This window comes from Notechis scutatus, unplaced genomic scaffold (genome assembly GCF_049901735.1).
Source record: "Notechis scutatus isolate UNSWTSFEM ecotype Mainland unplaced genomic scaffold, rNotScu1.2 NSCUSCF19, whole genome shotgun sequence".
NCBI classification, from domain to species: domain Eukaryota; kingdom Metazoa; phylum Chordata; class Lepidosauria; order Squamata; family Elapidae; genus Notechis; species Notechis scutatus.
In genome coordinates this window covers 581625-607937 of record NW_028263146.1, presented here as the reverse complement: position 1 = coordinate 607937, position 26313 = coordinate 581625, and the positions used below count along the sequence as shown (strand labels likewise).

Sequence of the window (26313 nt, the reverse complement as noted above, 5' to 3'; positions counted from 1 at the left end):
GTCCCACCCGCCTTAAAAGTCAAAATTAAAAAGGTTGGGAAGGTGGCTGGTTGCCCCGCTCTCCACGCTCAACCCAACCGGGAAGGAATATCTGAAATTTCCTTCTGAAAACAAAAAACGAGGAAAGCCAAACGGGAACCAGAGGGGAGGGAGGAAAAATAAAATAAAAATAACACAGCGGTTGTTTTTTTCCAAAACTTTCGCGCCTTACTCGGAGGCCGCCTCCTTCCCAGAAACTGTCCAAGATCTCACCAAAATTGTCACCTTTGGGGGAGGACTGGACAAACTTCCCTTCCACGCCTTTCCATGGTTTCGTTTTCTTTTTATCCTTCCAGAAGCTAAACTAACCTCCTGTAAACCCGAACTCTCTCGAATTTTCGAATTTTCCCACGCCCGAGCGTCGGACACACGGGAGGAAGCTGGTGCTAAAAGCAGGGCAAAGCCCCCAAAAGGGGGCAGAGGAGACGATGCACGAGACAATCACATCACACCCCACAAACACAGCCCTGCCCAAGGAGAGAATCACCTCCTAACGGGGGGATGAGGGGGAGAGGAAGGAAGAGACGGTCCTCTGGCCAGCCAGCCAGCCAATCTTGGGGGCAGCGAAGTGGTGGGATAGAGAGACTAATTTGGGGAGCGGAAGGACACTCCCTACAAATACCAACGCTGCCCCCTCCCCGAGGCCTTTGGGGAGGTGGGCGTCTTCTCCAAAGGGGTCCCTTCCAGTGGAAGAGACCCCCTCCCCCTTCACAGCAGGGAGGTCAAGAGCATTAATTCAAGAGGGCCCCCTCCCTCTTCCCCCACCCCAGCCAAGGGCCTCTGGAAGCCCAGGGAGTCCTTTCCAAGCAGCTTCAAAGCCACAAGGGGGATCGTGACCCATTGGCAAGGAGGGGTGGGTGGGTGAAATCAGCCCTTGCTTTGGGGAGGGGCCCGTTTTTACAGGGGGCATGCGCAGATCTGCCCAGGGAGGAGGCTTGCTCAGACAAGCAGAGCGTAGCAACCGCATGGGATGCCCCGAGAAAGCGGTGTGGGGCCTCTGCTTGGGTTTGGTTTCTTTGCCGTTTGGCCCGGCAGCATTTGTACCCCTGGCCAACGATTGGGAAACAAAACCCCCCACGGGGCTTCAGGCATTGCCAAAAGTCAGGGCGCCTCCTCCCGCAACCTGACATCTCGAAAGCATTTGCAAACAGCGGATGTGTGTACACAGAAGGACGGCCAAACAAAATAAACCCCATACACGCAGGCACAAACACAAAAAGGGGTCACCTCGGAACGGGGTTCAGGGTCAACATGACCTCACTCGGATCGGGTTATTGCCACGTCAAAAGACTTTTGGGGGAAGCGACGGGAGAAAGGGCGAAATATAAAATATTAGCCTCGTTTTCCTGCCCTGGGGCCCAGGCAGGTAGCCTTTGGCAGAAGGTGGGCGTTCCTGCACCCCCTGCCCCCCCCTCCGGGGTCCCCAACAGCTGACTCAGGAGGGAAAAAGGGGAGGGGGCTTAATTCCCACCAGGCAGGTACAGGATCACACAAAACGTCCCGGCATCTCTAATGCTAAATAGGGGAGAGGAGGAGGGACCCCTGTCTCTCTCTCTCTTTCTATATATATATATATTCATGATTTAAGGGCATGCCTTGCCTGAAAACGCTCCGTATGTCCCGCCGAGGCTAGCCGAGCGAGGAATATTTACAAATATTCCCAAAGGTAGTCCAAGAAGACCAGAGTCCGTTTTCACAAACTTTCGGGAATCGCAAAAGGAGCTCTTTCAAAAGGAAGGAAGGGAAAGGGAGAAAGAAATATACGTTTCCACAACCGGCCGCCTCTTTCGCTCCAAACTGGTCGCGCAAACCCGGAGCAGACGAGGTTCCTCTCAACCAACACGCGCAGGGCAGGAGGGCAAGTTTGGCCAAAAATAATAATAATAATAATAATAAATTCCGTTCCTTGAACACTGATGGCGAATGGAAAAACGAACAAACCAACAAACACAGCGCGGAGCGGGAGTCTGTTGCTCAGCACAAAATGGCCGCCGCAGGCACCCTTGGCCCAAACTCCCCCCCCGCTTCTACAACGCTAAAAGTATCGCCCCCTTTCGAACAAACCGACGGATCGCACAAAACCCTATTTTCACCTTTTCCTCTTTTTTTTCTCATTTTTTTTAAAAAAAGAAATCTTAAAAAAGCCTTAAACGTGCCCCCCAAAAAACCCTCTTTTGAGACCTTAAAGGCCCGATGAGGCCCTCCTCCCGCCCTTATTTTTTTACACCGTAAATACATATAGGTACATACGCACAGATAGCGACCATGTTATCTGTAGGTATGTGTGGAAAACAAGACAGCATACGATGAAGGTCAGTCCTTGTGGTCCGAGCCGATCGGAAAAATGGAACGGGCCTGGAATCAAGAACCGCGGCGCCCCAAAGACTTCCGAGGGAAGCGTCTTCGGCCACCCAAGGGCCGGGAATCTTTTGCCGGAGAGCCTCAGTACGCCAGACTGTGCCTGGTCCGAGCACACCGCACTGGACACATCCAGCGGAGTCGCCAGCCTGCAGCACCAAGCTGCCCTCATGACCCACAGCCAGCTGGCAGGGCGGAAGTCTCCGGCCGCCGAGAACGGAGGAAGGCTGGGGGTGGCCGTGGAGGGCAGGTGCCGTCCCAGTCTCAGACCCACACCCACAAATCCACACACAACCCCCCTTGGGGGAAGTGGCTGCAGGTCCAACGGAAATAAGAGCTGCGTCCATTCCAGGCCAAAGGGGATGACCCCCCAAGTGTGTGTGTGTGTATATGTATATATATATATTTATATATCTATCTATCTATCTATATATATATATATCTTAAAATGACACACCCCACCCCAAAGTGTCTTGCTCTAAAATGGCCAGGCTGGAACTTGAAGACGACAGAGACCAATTGGGATCAAATCCAAGATGACGGAGACCAGCTGGGATCAAATCCTGCTTCCGCTCGAAATGGTTCCATGCAGGCATTGGAGCAAAGCGGGTGGGGGTGGGAGGTGTGGGGGGCTGGCCGAGGCAAGAGGAGGGTGGCCAGAGGCAGACGCTCAGCTGAAGCCCGAAAGGGGAAGCGGCAGGGCCTTCCTAGTGCGTGGCTGATCCCTAAGGCAGTGCTTCGGGTGGGGGGAGAAAGGAGAGAGTAAGGCAGCGGCCGTAGTCCGGGGAGGGGGGTCCCCTTTTCCTCATCCCAGAGAGACCGAAGAGAAGCGGGTGGGTCCGGCTCCCGAGGCCGAGGGTCACGTGGCTACCGCCTCCAGGTAGCTCTGCAGCTTGCGGACGGTGGTCTCGTCCAAGGAGAAGAGGTCGAAGTCGAAGGTGGTGTTTGTGACGTTGAAGTGGCCCGTCTCTTCAATGAGGTTCACGATCTGGGAGGGAGGAAGGAGGAGGGCACCGCGTGTTAAGACTCTCTCCCCTCCCCCCCCCTCACGGACACATCCAGAGGTGGCCCTGGCTTGGCCCCACCTGTTCGTTTAGCGACCGTCCCAAGTGATATAAAGCTGACTCGAGAAGGATTTGTCCGCGCTTAAGGAGGATGGGGAGGGATGCTCGGCGCTCTCGGAGCTTGGCGGTTTTCTTGCCAACGTTTCGTGACCCGACTAGGGAACATCATTACGGAGCCCCTGTGGCGCAGGGCTTAAGAGTGCAGTCCTGCAGGCTACTTCTGCTGCAGCCAGCTGCCTACAATTTGGCAGTTCAAATCCCACCAGGCTCCGGGTGGACTCAGCCTTCCCTCCTTCCGAGGTGGGTAAAATGAGGACCCAAATTGTTGGGGGGCAAGAGGCTGACTCTAATCAACTGCTTAGAGAGGGCTGGAAAGCACCGTGAAGCGGTATATAAGTCTAAGGGCTAAGAAGGGAGGGAGGGAGGGAGGAAGGGGCAAGAGGCTGACTCCGTAAACTGCTTAGACAGGATTGTAAAGGACTATAAAGCAGTATACAAGTCTAAGGGCTATTGCTATCATCAGTACTGGGAGGGAGCGGGGTTTGGAGGGTGGTGGTGGTGGTGGTGGAGGACTATGGGGTCCTTGGTGATCTCTTGAGCTCGGTGATTTTCTTGCAGACATTTTATGACCTGACTAGTAACATCATCAGTAGTATGAGGGAGCATGATTTGGGAGGAAGAGGAGGAGGACTGTAGGGCCTATGATGCTTGTTGAGCTGGCTTGTTTTCCTGCAGACGTTTCATGACCCAACTAGGGAATATCATCAGTACTAGGAGGGAGCAGGGTTTGAGGAGGAGAACTGAGGGCTCCTCTATGAGCTTGGCTGTTCTCTTTCAGACGTTTCATGACCCAACTAGGGAACGTCATCCCTGCTAGAAGAGAACAGGGTCTGTGGAGAGGAGGAGGGAGGGCGGGATCATCATCATTAGCACCGATGAGGTTCCCTACCTAGTCAGGTCATGAAATGTCTGCAGGAAAACAAGCAAGCTCAGAGCGCAACCAGGGCCCCCACTGTGTCCTCCTCCTCCTCCTCTCCACAAACCCCCCTCCCTTCTAGCACTGATGATGTTCCCTAGTTTGAGTCATGAGATGTCTGCAGGAGAACAGCCCAGCTCAACCCTGAGCTACAAATAATCTCCTTATATTTGTATTTAGGATTGCCGCAGCATCCCCCGTTCTGATCACGCGATCCAAATTCGGGCGCTTTTCGGCAACTGGCGGATATTTATGACGGTCGCGGCGTGGGGGCCCCAGCCTGCAACCCCTGGGCCAGGCAACCCTTTCCAATGTAGTTTCCCCCCGCCATCCCTCTGATTGACAGGGCTGGCTCACATCCAGACCGCCAGTTTGGCGAGAAAAGGCTTCCTGCCTTCCTCATGTTGGCCGCAAACCCTGCTCACCTGCTGCAGCACGTTGCGCTCTCGTAACGCCATCAGCCGCCGATGGAGCTCCACCAACTCGTCCGTGTAGGCCTGGGCGGGCGGGGAGGAGGAGGGGGGGGGCAAAGAAGACCAGGTTACCGTGTTTCTCCAACAATACGGCCTCCATCAATAGGAAGCCCCAGCATGATTTATTCCCATAAAATCAAATTAAGCCCCTCCCCCCAAATTAAGGCCCATATTAAACATGCGAAATGGGGGAAATGGCGAGGGGGGCTTGCCGTTAGGAAGTACTTTGTTGCATGCCCGGATATGGTGCTGCCTGCGTTGGTGGAGCACTTCATATCGGGAGACCTTCCGCCACCGTTGCTTTCCCTTCTCCCTTGCTCCCAACCGTAGCCCTGCCGGGGCTTTTCCTTGCTTGAGAATTACTCCGTCATCCCATCAGGGTCGCTGCTGAGCCGTGGCGAGCTGGGCAGAGCCGGGAAAGCAAGCCGCGGGTGTTTCCTGAGCTCTGCCCAGCCCGCACGGCTCTGCCGCCCTGGCGGGATGAGCGGAGGTTTTTAAAATAATTCACTTTACCTTCAAAGGCAAAGGGAAGGCGCCGACAGGCTCTTTCTCAGCCGAGGCTGACATCTGACTGAATCTCTATCCCGCCTTTATCCTCACGACGGGTCGGCAGCGATGCTCTCCTGGTGCGGCCACCTCAGCTTGGCAGCCTTGCCCCGCTATGAGACGACATTGTGACAGCTGCTGCTGCCGCACTCCTTCTTCTTCCTCGCTCCTCCCTTTGCCGGCAGGAGGTGTGCGCCTGCTGCCACTGCCGCCGCTCCTGAGGCCGCCTGGGGCGGGCAGGTGGAAAGGGCAAGGTGGCTGCACTGTCTCTTTTCCTCAGCGAAGCAGCCGGCTTAAGCTGTCGGGCGCCACAGCCACCTGCCATGGGCGAGGAGGCGGCGGAGGCACCCAAATGTCACCAGCGGCAGCGAGTGCCTCCCAGCCGGGCCCCTCCGCTCATCCCGCCAGGGCTGTGGCAGAGCCGTGCGGGCTGGGCAGAACCAGGAAACACCGCATGGGCTTGCTTTCCCGGCTCTGCCCAGCCTGCACGGCTCTGCCACGGCCCTGAGGCACTTCCTGTCAGCCTCGCTGAGAAAGAGCCAGCCTCGCACGCGCGCTCTCTCTCTCTCTCTCTCTATGTATGAAAGAGCTCGCCGCCGGAGCGTTTGGCGAAGCACACGAGTTTCGCAGTCGGAGAGGAGGCGGCGGCGAAAAGCAGGATGCTGCAAGTCAGGACCTTGCATTGAAGCAGCCCGGGGGCACGTAGCCACCTCCTCCAGCCCACCTTGAGGATTTGCCTTTTGTTGTTGGTATACTTGCAGGCTCAGGCGCCTTCCCTTTGCCTTCGAACGTAAAGTGAATTATTTAAAACCTCCGCTCATCCCGCCAGGGCCGCAGAGCCGTACGGGCTGGGCAGAACCAGGAAACACCCGCGGCTTGCTTTCCTGGCTCTGCCCAGCTCGCACGGCTCCAGCGCGGCCCTGATGGGATGAGCGGAGGTTTTTAAAATAATTCGCTTACTTCGAAGGCAAAGGGAAGGCGGCTACAGGAGCGCCTGAAGCTGGTGTCTCCTCAGGGCTCCGGTTGCAGGAGGAGCCCTGACTTGGCTGCACGTGGCTGCGCCAAACGCTGCGGCGTTACTGTAACACCACGGCAGCAAGGGAGAAGGAAAAGCAACGGTGGCGGAAGGTCTCCCGAACATCCAAGCTGTCGCCGCCCGCCCACCCGAGGATGCAAGGGGGGATTAGTCACCCCGAAAAGACGGCCTAGCCGGTTTTTCGGGGTCAAAAAAAAAATAAGGCCCGGCCTTATTATGTGAGAAACACGGTAGTTAGGAAAGGGAATTATGACCAGGCCTCTCATTTACGACCACTGCAGGACTTCCTGAGGTCATGGGATCAAAATTCGGGCCCCGGCAACCAGCATGCACTTAAGATGGATGCAGTGGGGTGTGTGTGTGTGTGTGTGTTTGTGTGCATGTGTGTGTGCTTGTGTGTGTGACACAATGGCCATGTACATTCGACAAGCAAAATGAATATTGGGGGGTGGAGGGGGGGAGAGTCATATTCATTTAACGACTGCACGGTTCGCTTAATGACTGCACGGTTCGCTTAACGACCGTGCCGTTTGCTGAACCGCCGTGAGGGATTTGAAGGTTGGGAAATCGGGCCCCGGCTCACCCAATGATTGCACCCGCTTAGCAACGCTGTCGTTAAGCCGAGGACCGCCCTGTTATTGCTTTGGCTCACCCCACCCGGTTTCCCTGTCAACTCGTAAGATATTCCTCTGGTCCTTTTAGAGTTGCCAACAGAAAGGGAGGGGGGAGCAGTGCGGCAGTTTGGAAATCAAAAGTGCATTCCATACGTTTCCAAAGATAGTAACTGGGTGACCGAAGTTTCTGCCACTGAAAAATTCTAATTGGAGAGCCTGATGGATGACTCTGGGCTATGGAGGTGTCCCATTGGAGAATATGAATTATGAGACATGTTAGGAATATAAGTCACCTAACAGGTATTTGGGTTGGACAATATATAAACCAGGATAAACATTTTAATACTGTATCTTTAAGAGCATGCTAAAAACTGCAATTGGGTGTGGTTTCTCAAACGGCCATAAGATGGAGCCAGAAACCTGGGTTGTTTAGTTTTAGTCTTAGTCTCAGAAGAGAGTGTGAGTCAGTCTCTGTTTCCTTCTGTTGGAGAATATTGCCGTTCCTCATAATTGACTGGTATTCATGGATTTGGTGTAAGTCTGATACTGAACTGTTTTGGACACTGGACTTTGTTATTGGATTATCCCTGGATTGAAAACTGACTGATTTACCTGTGAATGATTTTGGACTGTATTTGAACTTTGCTTAAACCTTTCTGGAAGTAAAACCCTACATTTACTGTACAGTGTATCTGTGTACAGTGTGTGTATTATTCAAACGCTACTCTCAAATACGTCTCCCTGTATGCGCTCATTCTCCTAACGGGGAATTACCTCAACAATACACCCAGGGAGTGCGGGGGGAAAACCAGGACAAGGGTGACAGGGAATGAAGTTTCAGAGTCGGCCACACCCAGGCAGTGCCGGACATGTTAACTCCCAAGAAATCTTTTTTTAAGTTTTGGAAGTTTGTCTCGAGATTTAAATGGGGGGGAACTGCCGGAATCCTGACATTCCCCTTTTCCCACAGGCTGCATCGGGCTGCTTCTGCGTTGCGGCGAAAGGGGGAGACACCCCACCCTCAGGTCGGACACCCCGCCAACCCTGCTTTGCTTGGAGATTGACTGGCATGGTCATCAGCCAATCAGCAACAAGCAGGTAGGACCGCCTCCGGGAAGAAGCTGCCAGGGTGAAGAGCCCCCCCCCCCGTGCCCAGAGCGGCCCGTCCAAGACAGGTGAGCCGCAAAGGAGACCACCTGTCTCTGATCCCCCTCCTTGACTCCACAGAAACCCCGCCCTCCCCAACCCATCAGAGGGATGTACCTTGTCGTAAGTCCCTTTCTTCAAGATCTTCTCAGGTTTATTGCAGGATTCTGGACTTTTTCTGCCAGATACCTGAGTAGGAAAGCGGAAAAGGAGCAGGTGAAGAATTGGGAAAAAAATTATAATATTATCTATCTATCTATCTATCTATCTATCTATCTATCTATCTATCTATCTATCTTTGGTTATTCAGGTTCTCCAGAAGATTGGAAGTATTTAGGCACGTTTGATGAAGTCTCATTCATCATCTTCAGGCTTGTGTCTTCTGCTCTGTGCTTCTCAGTAAGCACAGAGCAGAAGACACAAGCCTGAAGATGATGAATGAGACTTCATCAAAACATTGCCTAGATACTTCCAATCTTACGCGGGAGAAAACCCAATAACCAAAGATCCACATACAAATACCCAACGAGAACCTCAGAAAACACACACACACACACACACACACAGAGAGAGAGAGAGAGAGAGAGAGAGATAGAGAGAGATGATAGAGATATAGATATAAATTATATGACAAGGGAGGAACCAACAACAAGAGATAAGCCTCCTTTGACTAACCTGACTGAAGCAAAAAAGTTAAATACAGGTGGGAGGCATTTGGAAGGACCTATTAAGTGTGCAAGGGCTAAATTGATTAATGATATATAAAGGCAGAGATCTCTGTAATGGTAGCTTAATACTCTGAGGATGTCAGCAGAGGCTGACGAAAGCTTAGTCAGTACAATAAATATAATTTTGAGTTCCAGAGATCGCAGGATGTCTGTTTCTTCTTCTACATACATGTGTGTGTGTGTGTATGAATATAAAATAAGATTCACATATTTAATCATACTTACAATAACTGCAGCTAGGATCTTATATGCACAAAACTGTAAAAGTGAAAGGACTCCAACGGAGGAGGAGGAGGTAATAAAAAAAAACAACCACATTCGAATGTGCCGAACTGGACAGACCTACAATGGAGCCCAAGGACCAAGTGGAATCAAGGGGGCTACCTAACATGGGACATATTGGATAATTGGATAAATAACAGATGCAGAGATCGGGGTTGCACAATGAAAGAAGATCAACGAAATAAAAATAAATACCGAGATAGGGAAGTACGTCAGGATAAACAACGTTAAGAAATATTATGATTGAATTGCACGTGAACGTAGTGCGAAATGAGATGAGAACTGTTTAACGGAATGTATTATGGTAGAATTAAGCAAAAGGAGCCGTTATATAATCCGGATGCCTAACACGATGTAGCCAAAAGAGATGGGACTGTATGACAGTTGTAACTAGGATGTATAATAGGATCGGGGAGAAAAAAGGGGATTTTTTTTTTTTTATAACCAGTACACAAGGACGTTGTATAATTAGAACTGTTATGCCTATCAAGGACAAATGTACAAAATAAATATATAAAAAAATAGAATCGGAGAAAAAAAAAGAAAAAGGAAAGTTTGGTCCCCCAACCGCCGTGCACCAAACGCAGCGAGGTCCTCGCGTTAGTGACTGCCTGAAGTGGCCACGGCGTTGGGGAAAAAAAAAAAGGGACTTGTGACCGCTAATCACCCTTATGACCGCAGTTGTGGCATTCCCGGGGTGTGTGTGTGTGTGTGTGTGTCACGTGATCATATTTCAACTGGCTTGTGTTTCGGACGGTTGCAGAGTTGTGTGTGTGTGTGTGTATGTGTGTGAGAGGGAGAGAGATGATTCCCTTTTGCAAACTTCTGATGGGGGAAGAAGCCACATTCACTTAACAACCAGACTTAATGGATCAACTGCGGCAATTCGCTTAGCAACCACAGCATAAGAACGGTCGTAAAACGAGGCAAAGCTCGCTCAGCAACTGTTTGGCTTGGCAGCGGAAATTTTGGGGCTTCATTCTGGTCGTTAAGTCGAGGACTACCACCTGTACAGGTAAGTCCTCGGCTGAATGACCGCAACGGAGTCCAGAGTTTCTACCGCTAAGCCGAGGACGTTTTGCTACACGAGTCCTCTCCCGTTTTACGACCTTCTTTGGTGGCGGTGAGGCGAATCCCTGAGGGGTGAGGGTGGGAGGGCGTTTAAGGGAATCCGGCTTCCCATTGGCTAGGCTCATCGGGGGTTGCAAAAGGGGGGGTCACACGGCAGCCATCGTAAACGCGAACCCCTTGCCAAGCGATCCGATTTCAATCATGTGGCCGTGTGGGGGTCGTAAGTGTGAAAACCGCTCATAAGTCACTTGTGACGTCAAGCGGTCGTTAAACAAGCAGTTGTAATTCAAGGCCTGAAAGCCAACCACGTCCAGCTGTTCCGCTCCCCTGGCAAAGGGGGGGGGAATTGGGGAAAAAAATAATTGGAATCAAGACCCCCCCCCTCAGCCCATAAAAACTGCTGCAGGAAGTCCTCGACTTACGACGGCTCATTTAGTGACTGTTCAAAGTTACAACGGGCACTGGGAAAAGGGGACCGAGGACCGTTTTTCACACTTATGACCGTTGTTGCAGCATCCCCGTGGCTGTCCAATCAACATTCAGATGCTTGGGAACTGACCCGTATTTATGACGGCTGTGATTCACGTCCATCTGACGAGCCAAATCAATGGGGAAGGCGGATTCGCCTCACAACCGTGTTGCTAAGTTAACCACGGCAAAGATCCGCTTAACAACCGTGACGAGATGGAGGTTGTAAGATGGGGCAAAAAACCCATCGAGCGAATTTCTCACTTGGCGAGGTAAATCCTGGGGTCCCTTGGGGTCGTTATGTCGAGGACTACCCCGCACGGCGGAAAGCCGAGGCAGGGTCCTCTCCTGGGAGGCTGCCCACCCTCCTTGAATTTTGCTGCGGCCAATCCTTCGTCCTTGGGCACAGCCGTAGCCCTGGCCCGTTCCACGGGGGGTCTGCAAAGCTGACCCCTTTTGCGGGGCCTCCAGGGGGTCAAGGACAACTCACTGTGGGCAACCTGGCAGGACAACCCACCTGAGACAACTCAGCCCCATAAATGTTCCCCTGCCCCCACCTGAGCTTCATTTTTTACCTGTGCACTCTGGAGTGGGTGGGATCTTAATTAGGGGGGTAGGGCTTGCATCCTTACGATTTATACGGACTGTTTCCTAGGATGAGTTGACGGCTTCTTGTACCCTCTGACTATCGTTAAGTGTTGGACCTGATGATTCTTGACTCTTGAATCTTTTCTTTTATGTACACTGAGACAATTTGCACCAAGACAAATTCCTTGTGGGTCCAATCATACTTGGCCAAGAAAGAATTCCATTCTATTCTGTTCTATTCTATACTCTGAAATTCTATTCTATTCTAATTTCTATTCTATTCTATTGTTCATTCCAATATTCTACTCTATTCTATTCTATCTATTCTATTCCATTCCTTATTCTATTCTATATTCTGTTCTATTCTCCATCATTCTATTCTATTCTATTCTATTCTATTCTATTCTATTCTAGTCATTCTACTCTACTCTTCTAAATTCTGTTCTGTTCTTTCTATTCCATTCCTTATTCTATTCTATTCTATTCTATTCTATTCTATTCTATTCCTTATTCTATTCTATATTCTATATTCTGTTCTATTCTATTCTATTCTATTCTATTGTCATTCTTTTGTCTATTGTCACTCTACTCTTCTAAATTCTGTTCTGTTCTTTCTATTCCATTCCTTATTCTATTCTATTTTCTATATTCTATTCTGTAATTCTATTCTATTCTATTCTTATTCTATTCTAGTCATTCTACTCTACTCTTCTAAATTCTATTCTTTCTATTCCATTCCTTATTCTATTCTATTTTCTATTCTATATTCTATTCTATATTCTGTAATTCTATTCTATTCCTTATTCTGTTCCATTCCTTATTCTCTTCTCTTCTCCATTCTACTTTTCTCTTCTCTTCTCTTCTAAATTCTGTTCTGTTCTATTCTATTCCTATTTTTATTCTATTGGGTGCACATTCTATTGGACTTTCTCTCAGGGTAGGTTGCATTTTCGGGTAATCTGCCACCATCTCTGGATGCTTTTTTTTTTTTTTTTTTTAAAGAGGCAACTGGACTTTTTCCTTTGAAGAGGTTTCGCTTCTCATCCAAGGAGCTTCTTTGGCTCTGACTGGATGGTGGGGAAGGGAAGGTGCCAACCCCTGAAGCCATTTTGGAGCATCTTCAGGGCTGCCACAGCAGAGCTGGTTGGAGCTGTGGGAGCGGGAAGGGGGAGATAGCTGGGGATGGGTAGCCAAAATAATATCCTTTCTCCTGGGAACCAAGGACGTTCTCACCAGGTGCCAGGGAGGCCTGGACTGAAACCAACCGGAGTGTGGATGGAGACCGGGTTGGACCACGTGACAGACATGTGGACTGGGGGAAGAACTGTGACTTTTAATTTGGGTGGGGAAAACAGAGTCAGGTTTTCACGAGACGTGCCAATGTGATGTGCCTAATAAATTTGGACTTTGAGGAACAGCTTGGCCAGAGTTCTGCGTGCGTTGGGTCTGTTACTTGGAACCATGACAGAAGGATTTATACCCCTTGTAGAATAAAGCTGGTCGTTTGCATCCTTTGAGAGTGGTTGAGGCCACTTGGAGGTTTTTCCCGTGTCCTCGGGGTCACCTGAGCGGTGCAATTGGGGGGTGGAGCCTTCTAGGAACTGTTGATGACATCACCTGTCTCCGGTCTACAACACGGTTTGTTCAGCAGTTCCCCCAAAGCACCACCATTAGCACCAATCAGGTGACCCTGAGGACACCGATAAACCTCCAGGTGGCCTCAACGACCCGCTACAAAGGATGCAAATGACCAGCTTCCTTCAAGGAATATAAAGTCAGAGTTGAAGAAGCAGCTTCTTGGAGAAGCGAAACGTCTTCAAAGAAAAAAAAACTAGACAGTCCAGCGGCCTCTTGGGGAAAAAAAAGGCTTGGGTGATCATCTGCCACTGTTCCTTTGACCTTATTTCCATTTTAGTCAACGGGAATCATATGTGAAAGAAAACAGGGACAGGTAGCATTTATCGCGTTGAGTTCTCCCATGTCTGGAGTGGTCCAGCGGCGAGTCGACCACAGCCAAGATGGCCACGGCGAGATGGACGGACCGGGTTAGCCACGGCAAGATGGCCACGGCGAGTTGGCTGCGGTGAGTTGTCCAATTCCATTTCTCGCTGGGGAAGAGCCCCCCAAATCTTTGGGCTGGATAGCTTTTCTCTGACCCGGGTTCCAGGGAGTAACAGAGTGGATTCCAACACCCACTCTTCCCAAATTAATTCAGTTCTGGAAACGTGTGTGTGTGTGTGTGTGTGTGCGCGCCCTCCACCCCCTCCCTGTGGCTCCAGCAGAGGGGCCCAGTACGGCTGAGCTGGTTCACGGGGCTGGAGGCTGACGGTCTCTGTAGCGGAAGGATGCTGACCTTATTGTTAGCGGAGGGCCCTTTCTGCCTGGGTGGCGTATCTCGACTCGGCAGGCAGGAGTCAGCGCTGTTGTCCGTGTCGCTGTCGCTGTGGCTGAGCCTGAAAAAGGGACGGTTGGGAATTAGAGGAGAAGGTGGGGTAGAGGTGGGGGGGAGGTAGGGCCCCGTACCAAGTAGGAGAGAAAGGCAGAGGCAGAGGTCGTCTCTCTAATATAGGCTCTCCTGCTTGAGCAGAGGGCTGGACTAGAAGACCTCTAAGGTCCCATTCTATTTCTGTTCGGTTTTTGTATTTTATTCTGTCCTGTCCCATTTTCGAATTTTGATTTGATTCCATATTCTATTCTATTCTGCATTCTATTCTATATTCCAATATTCTATTCTATTTTCTATTCTATTCTAATTTTCTATTCTACTTTCTATTCTATATTTCTCTTCTATTCTATTTCTATATTCTATTCTATTTTTGTATTCTATATTTCTATATTATTCTCTTCTATATTTCTCTTCTCTTCTCTCCTCTTCTAATTTCCTGTTCTATTCTGTTCTGCCCTGTTCTTATTATTTCTGTTTTATTCTTTTCTTCATTCCAGTATTATATAATTTCTACTCTATTCTGTCCTGCTCTGTTCTATTCTTCTATTCTATTCTATATTTCCATTCTATTCTATTCCTTATTCTATTCTATTCCTTATTCTATTCTATTCTATCCTATCCTATCCTATCCTATCCTATCCTATCCTATCCTATTCCTTATTTTGTTCTATTCTATTCCATCCCATTTCCCATTTCCCACTTTCCCTTCCACCTTCCCCACTCTCACCTGGCCTCTCTGCCGATGGGGGTGGACTTCACCGCCACCTCTTCCCCGGAGGAGCTGTCGTCGTCATCCGATTCTTCCGACTGCAGGTCCTCCACCATGGAACGCAGCGGCCCTGTGAGGAGAAAGCCCAGACGTTGGGGGGAAAAAAGCAAAGGGGGGAGAAGGAGCAGGGGGCTTGGGGGCTGGGAGGAAACCAAGGCAGGCCCAGGGTAGCCCGAGTGGGGTCCTTTCCAGGGCTTGGGCGCAGGTGTCCCGGCTGCCTTTGCGTCCTCACGCCCGCTGGCGAGGCGGCCTGGCGCAATGCTCCACCTGGGCCCACCCTTGAAGCCTGTTCGGAACCACAGCGCGGCCTCCTCTTTGGGGAGGGGGCCCTGGGGGTGGGGGTTAAACACCCCTACGCTGCCACTGTGCACCAGTCCGCTTCCGAGGGCGGTCCGAGCAACTGATTCACACGTTTGGCAACCGACTCGCCTTTATGACGTTTGCAGTGTCCCGGGGCTCACGACCTTCTGACGACCGGGACAGGCAGATTCGCTAAACGACTGTGTGACCGACTGAACAACGGCTGCGATTTCTCTCTTAACAACTAATGGCAAGGAGGGTGGTAAAACCAGGGAGGAAAGCCCTTAACCAACGTCTCCGTTTAGCGAAAGACATTTTGGGCTCCATGGCGGCCGTAAGTTGAGGGCGGCCTGGGTATTATTGGAAGGCTGGGCCCTTTTGCCCTGGCATCTGGGGGAAAGCCTGCCAAGGATGATCAAGTCAGTGCTGTGAAGTCTCCCCCTTTGCCAGGTTTACCGATCCCCCCGGTTGGGTATGGCAAAGATTTGGCAAACCTGCCTCTTCCACCCGGCATGGAAAAGCCACCCCGCTTGTTAGCCTTCTCTGCAAATCTTTTTCCTGGGGAGAAAAATTCTGGTATTCTCGGTCTCTGGAGGCAGCAAAGATCCAACCCTCTGCAGGTTTCTTTCTTTCTTTCTTTCTTTCTTTCTTTCTTTCTTTCTTTCTTTCTTTCTTTCTTTCTTTTCTTTCTTTCTTCTTTCTTTCTTTCTTTCTTTCTTTTTCTTCCTTTCCTTTCTCCTCTTCTTTTCCTTTTTCCGTCTTCTGATCCTTCTCCACCTCATCCTATTCTTTTTATTTTTATTTTCTTTCTCTCTTTTCCTCCTCCTTCCACTTCTTCTCCTGCTGTATATATCATCGGATGTTGGCAATCATGTTGGCGATTCTATTTTCATCAACAGTCGCACACACACACAAAAAAGGGGCTGCTGAGTTTTGTCTACACCAGACAAAAATTAGATTTTGAAGCCGTGATATTCTTCTTCTGCTTGGAGCTTGTTTGCCTTCACTTTTTCCCTGGAGGAGGAAGTGAAGGGTGCCGTATTTTTTCCAGGGGTCGCATCCCATGTCTGAAATATTCTAACTTTTCGCTTTTTGGTGGTTTTGATGATTTTCCCTTGGCTTTCCCAGGCGGCTCATCACCTCCTCGTTTCTTGCTTTTGCCAACCCAACTTATACGTAGCACCCGCCTGTCCATCCACATTTAAAAATGCTTGTAGTCTCTTCCAGTGGCTTTCTCTCAAAGAGTCCCACTCTCTGCTCCGTAGAGCATCTGTAGATCATCTGTAGAGATCCGTAGAGCATCTGGCAAGCCTGGGTTTCAATCTTAGGCTTATGGCGTGACTGCAGGAGGCCCTTTTTCATTCTGAAGAACGCCGTTCGGGCTTCCCCTATCCTTGCCTTTACTTCAGGGGTCATGTCCCAGTTGGCTTTGGAAAAAAAAGCACCTTTGGAACCCAGGCCTGCCAAAACAACTGGTGCTCCTTAACATCAAACTCCTTTGTGATTTCCTAAATCCTTTGGGACATCCTAACTCCCGGGCTGCAGCTTGGTGCTGGGCTACGGCCCGTCAGGAACCAGGCTGCGGAAGTGGTGGGTGGGCGGGCGAGCACGAAGCTGCACCTGTGAAAGTGATGTGCCCGCACGAAACTGTTCCCTCTCGCTGCTCCTGCCATCTCCCCCCCCCCCCCATCCCACTGCTCTAGAGCACAGGTCTCCAACCTTGGCCACTTTTAAGACTTGTGGACTTCAACTCCCAGAATTCTCCAAGTTTGGGGACCCCTGCTCCAGAGCAAGGTCTGCCCCCCAGCCTCCTATTGTAGAACACAGAATAACAAGACTTGGAAGGGACCTTGGAGGTCTTCTAGTCCAGCCCTGCTCCTCAGGCAGGAGACCCTATACCGTTTCAGACAAATGTCTTCTTAGAAAACTCCCAACGTTGGAGCATTCAGAACTTCTGGAGTCGTCCCGCTGGTTCATTGTTCTCACTGTCAGCCATCCCAAAGGGACGAGAAGGGAAACGTCTTCGAAAGAAAAAAAACAGAAGGTCCAGTTGCTTCTTGAAAAAAAAAAAGCATCTTTGGGACAAGTGACTTTAGCAAATGAATGAATGAATGAATGAATGAATGAATGAAAGAATGCCCCTTTGCAGGAAATCACAGAAGACTTTGACATTAAGGAGCGCTGGCACTTTTGGCAGAACTGGATTCCAATGGGGCCTGGCTCACAAAGAGAAATTAACCTCCCAAAGGCCCCTTTTCCTTGGAAGACCTGAACAAATCCAGCAAAACGTTTACTGCCTCTCACAGCAGAGCATTAAGACTCCTTTTCACAAGGACAGAAACAAAGTGAAGTCCCAAAGGGGCTGCTTTTTTTAAAAAAACAAACAAACAAGAGGCAACTGGACTTTCTTTGTTTTTGCTTGATGATATTTCTCTTCTCATCCAAGAAGCTTCTTCGGTTCTGACTGGATGGTGGGGAAGGGAAGGGGATATATACTCCTTGCAGACACAGCTGGTCATTTGCATCCTGTTTTGGAGAGCCGTTGGGTTTTTCACCTGCGTCCTCGGGGTCACCGGAGTGGTGCAAATGGGGGCGGGGCCTTCTTGCAACTGCTGAAGGGGCGGTGGAGTTGTCTGGAGGTGGGCGGTGCTGCATTCCCTCCCCTTCTGTTCATTCTTAAAGTAGACGGACTCTTTGAACCCTCTTTGAACCCCACAAGAAACAACTGCGCAGGGCTGATCATTGTTACTTCTGGAGGCCACGAATGACAGAAATTTTCTCCCCGGCACAGATCTGTAGAGAAGGCCAACAAGAGGGTGGCTTTCTTGAAGCTGGGGCAAACTCTGGCCAGAATCCTGGGAGCTGAAGTCCACTGACCTAAGAGATCCGGGTGCCGAATCGCCCTGCGGGAGGACCAGGCTCTCAGGGGCCAGACAGGGGCTGTGACGCCCCCACCCCCACTGGACAAGGCAGGGGCTTTAAGGGCCCCTTTCAGCATTCAGAGCCGGCCGGGCTGTGGGGGGAGGAAGGCTGCTTCAGCTGACAGAGGCCTGCCACTCAGGCTTCATCCAAGGCTGGAGTCGGGGGAAGGAGCAAGCGACCAAAGGCCACGCACCTTGAGTGTGGTTCTGAGAGGGCTCGAAGTCCGAGTCGGAGCTGGAGTCGGAGCTGGAACTGGAGTTGGAAGGACTGGATGCGGCAGACTTTGCCGCCCCCAGAAAAGGGAGAAGGAGAGAGAAGAATGTCAATAAAACAGAGAGCGCCCTGCCTCTTCCCTTCCTTCTCAGATCATCCACTCATCCACCCATCCATCCATCCACTCATCCATCCATCCACTCATCCATCCATCCATCCATCCATCCATCCATCCATCCATCCATCCATCCATCCATCCATCCATTCACTCATCCATCCATCCATCCATCCATCCACTCATCCATCCATCCATCCATTCATTCACTCATCCATCCATCCATCATCCATCCATTCACTCATCCATCCATCCATCCATCCATCACTCATCCATCCATCCATCCACTCATCCATCCATTCACTCATCCATCCATCCATCCATCCATCCATCCACTCATCCATCCATCAACTCATCCATCCATCCATCCATTCACTCATCCATCCATTCACTCATCCATCCATCCATCCATCCATCCATCCATCCATCCATCCATCCATCCATCCATCCATCCATCCATCCATCCATCCATCCATCCATCCATCCATCCATCCATCCATTCACTCACATCCATCACTCATCCATCCATCCATTCACTCATCCATCCATCCACCCACTCATCCATCCATTCACTCATCCATCCATCCATCCACTCATCCATCCATCCATCCACTCATCCATCCATTCACTCATCCATCCATTCACTCATCCATCCATTCACTTATCCATCCATCCAATCAACCACTCATCCACCCACCCACCCATCCATTCACTCATCTATCCATCCATCCATCTACTCATCCATCCATCCACTCATCCATCCATCCATTCACTCATCCATCCATCCATTCACTCATCCACCATCCATCCATCCATCCATCCATCCATCCATTCACTCATCCATCCATCCATCCATCCATTCACTCATCCATCCATCCATCCATCCATCCACTCATCCATCCATCCATCCACTCATCCATCCATCCATTCACTCATCCATCCATCCATCCATCATCACCAAACCATCCATCCATTCACCATCCATCCATTCATCCATTCAAACCATCCATCCATTCACTAAACCATCCATCCATTCACTCCATCCATCCATTCACTCCATCCATCCATCCACCACCCATCCATCCATTCACTCCATCCATCCATTCACTCAACCATCCATCCATCATCATCCATCCATTCACTAACCATCCATCCATTCATCCATCCATCCATTCACTCATCCATCCATTCACTCCATCCATCCATCCATCCATTCACCCATCCATCCATCCATCCATCCATCCATCCATCATCCATCCATCCACTCATCCATCCATCCATTCACTCATCCATCCATCCATCCATCCACTCATCCATCCATCCATCCATCCATCCATCCATCCATCCATCCATCCATCCATCCATCCATCCATCCATCCACCCATCATCCATCCATCCATCATCCATCCATCCATCCATCCATCATCCATCCATCCATCCACTCATCCATCCATTCACTAAACCATCCATCCATCCATCCATCCATCCATCCATTCATCCATCCATCCATCCATCCATCCATCCATCCATTCACTAATCCATCCATCCATCCATTCACTCATCCATCCATTCACTAAACCATCCATCCATTCACTCATCCATCCATCCATTCACTCATCCATCCATTCACTAAACCATCCATCCATTCACTAAACCATCCATCCATTCATCCATCCATCCATTCACTCATCCATCCATTCACTAAACCATCCATCCATTCACTAAACCATCCATCCATTCACTCATCCATCCATCTACTCATCCATCCATCCGTTCACTCATCATCCAAGTCCCGCTCACTCATCCAGTCAATTTCTATCGCCGACCATCTCGGTCAGGGACTCTGGGCAGCATACACTTCAAAACATATATTACAGGTAGTCCTCGACTTACAGCCAGAACCAAGCCCCAAATTTATGTCGCTAAGTGCATCTGGCCCCAGGTTTACGGAACTTCCCTCACCGCCTTTGTTCTGAGGGTCCCTGGAATTGCAGGGGAAGGGAAGGGAAGCTGGCTCCCCCTCCCCCTCATGGACTTTGCTGGCCAGGAGGTGGCCGAACAGCCCCGGGGGACACCGGCCACCGTCCTAAACGTGGGTCTGCGGATGCTGCAAACAGTCGCTAAGTATGAAAAATGAAACCACTGCTCTCAGCCCCGCTGCTGTCCTTTCGGTCACTAAAGGAACTGTTGTTAAGTCGAGAACTACCTGTACGCCCCGGGCAAACCCCTCCCCCCCAAATGAATGGCCAGGAGGGGGGGGGGCTTTCCTGGCCAGAGGAGGGAGCGGGCAGCCGGGGCCGTCCCTCACCTCGGACTTGAGCGAGGCCTCATCCTCCGAGTTGGATTCCTCGGCCAGGGCCACCTCCACGGGCTTCTTGGCGGCCTTGGCTTCGCTCTCCGGCTTGGGCTTCTCGGCTTTGGCGCTGGGCCCCTTCTCCTTGGGCAGCTTCTTCTCCGCGTAGGAGGAGGAGGAGGAGGGAGGTGGGGGGGGCGGGGCGGGGGGTTGGGGGCCCGGTGGGTGTTGGTGGGGAGGGTCTTGGCCCCCTTCGAGCTGTTCTTCTTCAGCTTCTTGGCCATGGGCTTGGGCGACTCCACCGCCAGGGGCCGCTTGGCCGAGGCAGGCTTCCCTTCGGGGGCCGGGGGCGCCCCCTTGGGCGAGGCGTTCTCCACCTTGTGCTCCTTCAGGGCAGCCTTGGGCAGGGGCTTCTCCTCCTTCGGCCCCTTGTTCTCGGTGGCGTGCTTCTTGGAGGGCTCCTTGGCGGCCTTGCCGGCTTCTCGTTCCGGGTCCCGGGAGGAGGCTTTGCTCTCCGAGTCCTTCCGGGGCCGCTCCCGATGCTCCCGGGTGACCTTGTGGGGCTTGGAGAGTTTGCCCCCCTCTTTGTTCACCTCCTAGACACCAGGGGGGGGGGGAGAAATAAAAGAATAACATTGTTGGAAGGTCATCTAGTCCAACCCCTCCTCCCCCCCCAAGTAGGAGACCCGACGCCTTTTAACAGATTAGCAGAGTCGGGGGGCGGGACCTTGTGGGTCATCTAGTCCAACCCCCTGCCCAAGCAAGAGACCCTACGCCATTTCTGACAGAGGGCAGTCCAGTCTCTTCTTGGAAGCCTCCAGGGATGAAGCTCCCACCACTTCTGTTCCACTGGTTGACTGTTCTCACGGTCAGAAGCATTTCTCCTTATTTCCAGGTTGAATCTCTCCTTGGCCAGTTTCCATCCATTGTTCCTTGTCTGGCCTTTGGGTGCTTTGGAGAATAGCTTGACCCCCTTCCTCCCTGTGGCAGCCCCTCAAATATTGGAAGATGGCTATCATGTCTCCCCTGGCCCTTCCCTTCCCTCGACTAGCCAGGCCCAGTTCCTGAAACCATTCATCGTATGTTTTAGCCTCCAGTCCTCTCATCATCCTGGTTGCTCTTCCTTGTACATTTTCTAGAATCTCAACATCTTTTTTATTATGTGGTGACCAAAACTGGGTGCAGGACTCTAGGTGTGGCCTTACTAAGGCTTTATAGAGAGGTATTAGTCCCTCCCTTGATCTCGATTGCATCCTTCTGTTTATGCAACTTAGGATTGCATTGGCTTTTTTGGCTGCTGCTGCACACTGCTGGCTCATATTTAGCTGGTTGTCCACTAAGAGTCCAAGATCCCTTTCCCAGTTACTGCTATTGAGCCTGGTTTCACCCAGTCTACAATCTATGGATTAATTTCCATCCATTGCTTCTTGTCCTGCCTTCAGGTCGACCCCCTCCTCTTCTTTGGGGGCAGCCCCTGAGATATTGGAATCCTGCCATCCTGTCCCCCCCTAGTCCCCTCTTTCCATCAAACTAAAGCTAAAGGTTCCCCCTTGCACATCCGTGCTAGTCGTTTCTGGCTCTGGGGGGGCGCTGGTGCTCATCTCCGTTACAAAGCGGAAGAGCCAGCGCCGTCTGAAGACGTCTCTGGGGTCATGTGGGCCAGGATGCTGAAGGCGCACGGAATGCCGTTCCCTTCCCGCCAAAGGGGGGTCCCTATTTTTCTACTCGCGTTTTTTTTTTTAAACGGGCTTTCGAACTGCTCGGGTGGCAGAAGCTGGGACAAGGAACGGGAGCTCGCTCCGTTATGCGGCGCTAGGGATTTGAACCGCCGAACTGCCCAGCTTTCTGATCGACAAGCTCCGTGTCTTAGTCCCCGAACCACCGCGTGCATTAAAACTAGACAACCCACATTCCGGAAAGGGCACAACATTTGCATCAACGGCGGTTAACTTTGGGGACAAAACCAAGACTTTGTACTGTGTCCCTGGGTGGGCTGAGAAAGACCGAATCATTACTTACAGAATCGCCTTGGCGTAGCTCAGGGGTCCCCAAACTTGGGCACTTTAAGACTTGTGGACTTCAACTCCCAGAATTCTCCAGCCAGCTCTGCTGGCTGGAGAATTCTGGGAGTTGAAGTCCACAAGTCTTAAAGTGGCCAAGTTTGGGGGACTCCTGGCGAGATGATGCTGGTTTTGATGGGTAGCCAACTAAAACACCCGATTAGTCCACCGGGAAACGTAGCACGCACCTTGAATTGCCTCGTAAAGGAGCCGCCCGCCTAAGCAGTCCTCAACTTACACCCCCCGCCCACTGAACCCAAAACCTCTTGTCACTAATTTAAGCGAAACCCGGCAGGTAGTAAGCCACGTAACATGGCTGTGAAGGGGGAAATCTGGCTTCCCCCGTGGACTCGGCTTGCCGGAAGGTTGCTAAAGTGGAGCATGCGACACACACACACACACGACACTGTGATTGTCGTAAATGTGATCCAGTTTGGCCCCACCGTCGGAAATTTCGGGCCACGTGACCGGGGGGGAATGCCGCAACGGCCGTTGAGTGTGGAAAAAAGCGGTCGTTAAGTCACGCTTCGCAGCGCTGATACCACTCAATGAAATAAGAGGCGGAAAAGCTAACGGGTGCTTCTGTTTTAATCATGGATTTTTGCTTTTGAAAACCTGCTGTCAGCTAAAAAATTATCTAGACTCCTTTGGTCCTTTTAGTTGCAGCAGAAAGGGAGTGGGGGGAAAGCAGCGCATTCCTTAAATGCTTCAGATAATCGCCTCGGCAGCCAAAGCTGTTGGCGCACAAGAATATTAGTGGAGAGCACGATTGATGGCTCTTGGCTAGGGATGTGTCTGTTGTGGTTCGCTGGCAGCAGGTGCAGATAGCTGAGCTCTCGGAGAGCGAGGACTCGGATGAGGGGCCTGCGTGGGATGCAGGGATGGGGCCAGGACCATCAGGGGGTGGAGTGCTGCCTTCGGAGACGGTGGAGGCTGGCAGGAGTGAGGAAGAAGACCCCAAGGAGCCTGTGCCCAGGGCGTGAGCGCGCAGGGCTGCTCGAAGGAAAGAGCAGATGCAGCAGCATGGGTGACTCGAGAGTTAAGGGTGCAAGGTAATGGCCCCTCCCTTAAGAGATAAAAGCCAGTGGAGAAACCAGAGCTCTTTGCAGGAAGCAAAGAAGTTCTTGCACTCAAAACCTTTTGGACGTTTGGAATATCTTGGTTGGTGTTTGGAGACTCTTTGTCAACTTTTATCTAGTGTTCTTGGCAGCTTTGCACCATCTTGGCAAGGCTCGTTCTTATCAGAGACCATTAGTTCGAAACAGACCAGGGTCAAGGGGAAAATGGTGTATTTTAGCGTGCCAACATGGCCATTCCTAATAAATCATTTTTTTTTTTTAACTCGAGAGAAGCAGCTAGAGACTTATAATTTTAATGGGGGTGGATCTGTTGGGAGCCCTGACGTGTGCTTTTGCCAAAACTGCCACCAGGTCAAGGCAAGAAAAGCACCCAAGCAATACGACTTGCAGAAGAAAATACTGTATCACCTGCATAAAATGGTGTGTGAATCCGCTCACCCTGTGGCCAAACTGTGGCTTGTATAAACCAAGCCCTCCTTTCACACTCAAGGTAACTCAACACCCTTTCTGAACAGCTCCAGCTACTAAGAAATATGGGCCGACGGCTTCATCCTGCCCTTTGGAACGAGAGTAAAAAAGCTGGATCTGGTTTTTTTTCCCGCGTCGGGACTTTTTAACTGCAAGAAAACAGCCACACTCCGCTTTTCTATTTTCTATTGCCCACTCTCTCTTTCTCCATTAATGAAGCCGTTTTCAGGACTCTTATTATGTTACTAATTAAATGGACGTTTAAGGATTCATTAGAACAGGGTCACCAACCTTTTGGACCTCAGGGACCACCAAACGCATAGCTTTAAATCCCGCGGACCACGAAAATGAATTCTGACTTGACGGGGGCTTGCTGACGTCAGAGGGAAAGTCGGTCCCGTGTTCCAGAGCTGCAAGGAGTCACAGGACTGGCCCTTTGGTCACCCCGGAGCAGCTACGACACCCGGGTGCACCGGCCTGCCATGGAGCGGAAGAGCAGCTGCTCCAGGGTGACCAAAGGGCCAGTCCTGTGACTCCTTGCAGCTCTGGAATACAGGACCGACTTTCCCTTCGACGCCACCCTGGGGCGGATTTGCCTCCCTGGTCTTACCTTCCAGTTCCAGCTCACGTGGCTCTACTCCAGGTAAGGTTTGCGCTCGGCCGAAGGGTGGCCTTGTATTCCTGTGCAGCCTGGATTAATTGCTTGGGGTGGGGGGGGGGCTTTCTCTGCGGACCACCGAAGTTTTCTCACGGACCAGCAACGGTCCCCGGCCCACCAGTTGGCGACCACTGCATTAGAAGCTGTTTCCAAGAATTAACCGTTCCAAGCGCCAAGGGTGCTTTTTTCTCTTTTTCTTTTCCCAAGAGGCTTTTCTTGCAAGACGTTTCGCTCGGAAGGTCCTTGGGCGAGAAGCAAAAAAAGTCTTCCAAGAAAAGTCCAGTTGCTTCTTGAAAAGAAAACTTTGGAACCACCGTGACCTGGATGACTTGAGATTCTCCACAGCCACTATATTTTTATTTTATGGATGTTGTTAGGAATATGAGTCACCTAACAGCTATTTGGGTTAGAAATATATAAACCAGGATAAACATTTTAGTACTATATCTTTAAAGGAATGCAAGACCATGCAATTGGGTGTGGTTACTCAAACAGCCATAAGATGGAGCCAGAAACCTGGGTTGTTTCAGTCTTAGTCTCAGAAGAGAGTGTGTGTGTGAGTGTATCTCTGTTTCCTTCTGTTGGAAAGTATTGCCGTTGCTCCATTTCTTCTAATTGACTGATATTACTGGATTTAATGTAACTCTGATACTGAACTGTTTCTGACACTGGAATTTGATATTTGGATTATCCCTGGATTGAAAACTGACTGATTTACCTGTGAATGACTTTGGACTGCCTATTTTGGACTTTGCTTAAACCTTTCTGGAAGTAAAAACCTACATTTACTGTACAGTGTATCTGTGTGCTGTGTGTGTGTATTATTCAAACATTCTCTCAAATACGTCTCCCTGTATGCACTCATTCTCCTAACGGGGAATTACCTCAACTGATATGTTTTATGTTTTAGGATCATAATTTCCAATTTTCCTTTTTTTAAAAAAAAAATTGAGTGACCGAAGTTACAACGGATTGAAGCAAGTGACTTATGACGGTTTCCCCACACTTATGACCATTGCGGCGTCCCTGGACTCGTATTTATGATGGTTGCAGTGTCCTGGGGCCACGGGATCCCCTTTTGCGACCTTCTGACCAGCAACACCTCAACAGGGAAGCCGCTGAACAGCCGTGTGACTCGCCGAACAACTTCAGTGATTCACTTAATGACGGCGGAAAAGAAAATTCGTGAAACAGGGACAAAAGCTCGCTTAACGACAGACCTTTCGGGCTCAATGACGGCCATACGCTGAGGGCCGCCTGTGCTCCAAAGCGACTCACCTTTGAGCCATGGGATGGTTTGGACTTCTTCGGGTCGGAGAAGGCCGAGAGAGGGATGGTAGGAAGCATGGGGTAGTCAGGACTCGGCCTGGAGACGGTTTCGGCACCTTCCGGCATGACCATCACCTGGGAAGAAACCAACCAACGGTCAGGTTCTGCTTCTCGTCAGGCAAGACTTTTAGATCGGGCCTCTCTCCAACCTTGGCAACTTCAACTCCCAGAATTCCCCAGCCGGCCAAAAGCGACCCAGGGAATTACCTCAGAATAGTTTCTTTCGCTACTTGCGATTGGGGAGCACAGCACAAAACATGGCGGACACCCTG

General features: G+C 50.7%; 1 protein-coding gene across 1 annotated transcript in view; it reads right to left on the bottom strand.

Moving 5' to 3' along the window:
• Positions 1-2141: 2141 nt before the first annotated feature.
• The window catches only part of MLLT1 (MLLT1 super elongation complex subunit), a 38504-nt gene continuing 14332 nt past the window's right edge, over positions 2142-26313 (bottom strand). The window contains exons 5-13 of the mRNA XM_087948765.1: positions 25991-26116; positions 20677-21043; positions 20463-20644; positions 18020-18107; positions 14563-14674; positions 13743-13842; positions 8370-8441; positions 4863-4934; positions 2142-3385 (exon numbers count right to left, since the gene is read on the bottom strand). Of these exons, the coding sequence (XP_087804891.1) occupies positions 3257-3385; positions 4863-4934; positions 8370-8441; positions 13743-13842; positions 14563-14674; positions 18020-18107; positions 20463-20644; positions 20677-21043; positions 25991-26116 (1248 nt within the window). The 3' untranslated portion in view covers positions 2142-3256. The remainder of the gene's footprint in view (positions 3386-4862; positions 4935-8369; positions 8442-13742; positions 13843-14562; positions 14675-18019; positions 18108-20462; positions 20645-20676; positions 21044-25990; positions 26117-26313) is intronic.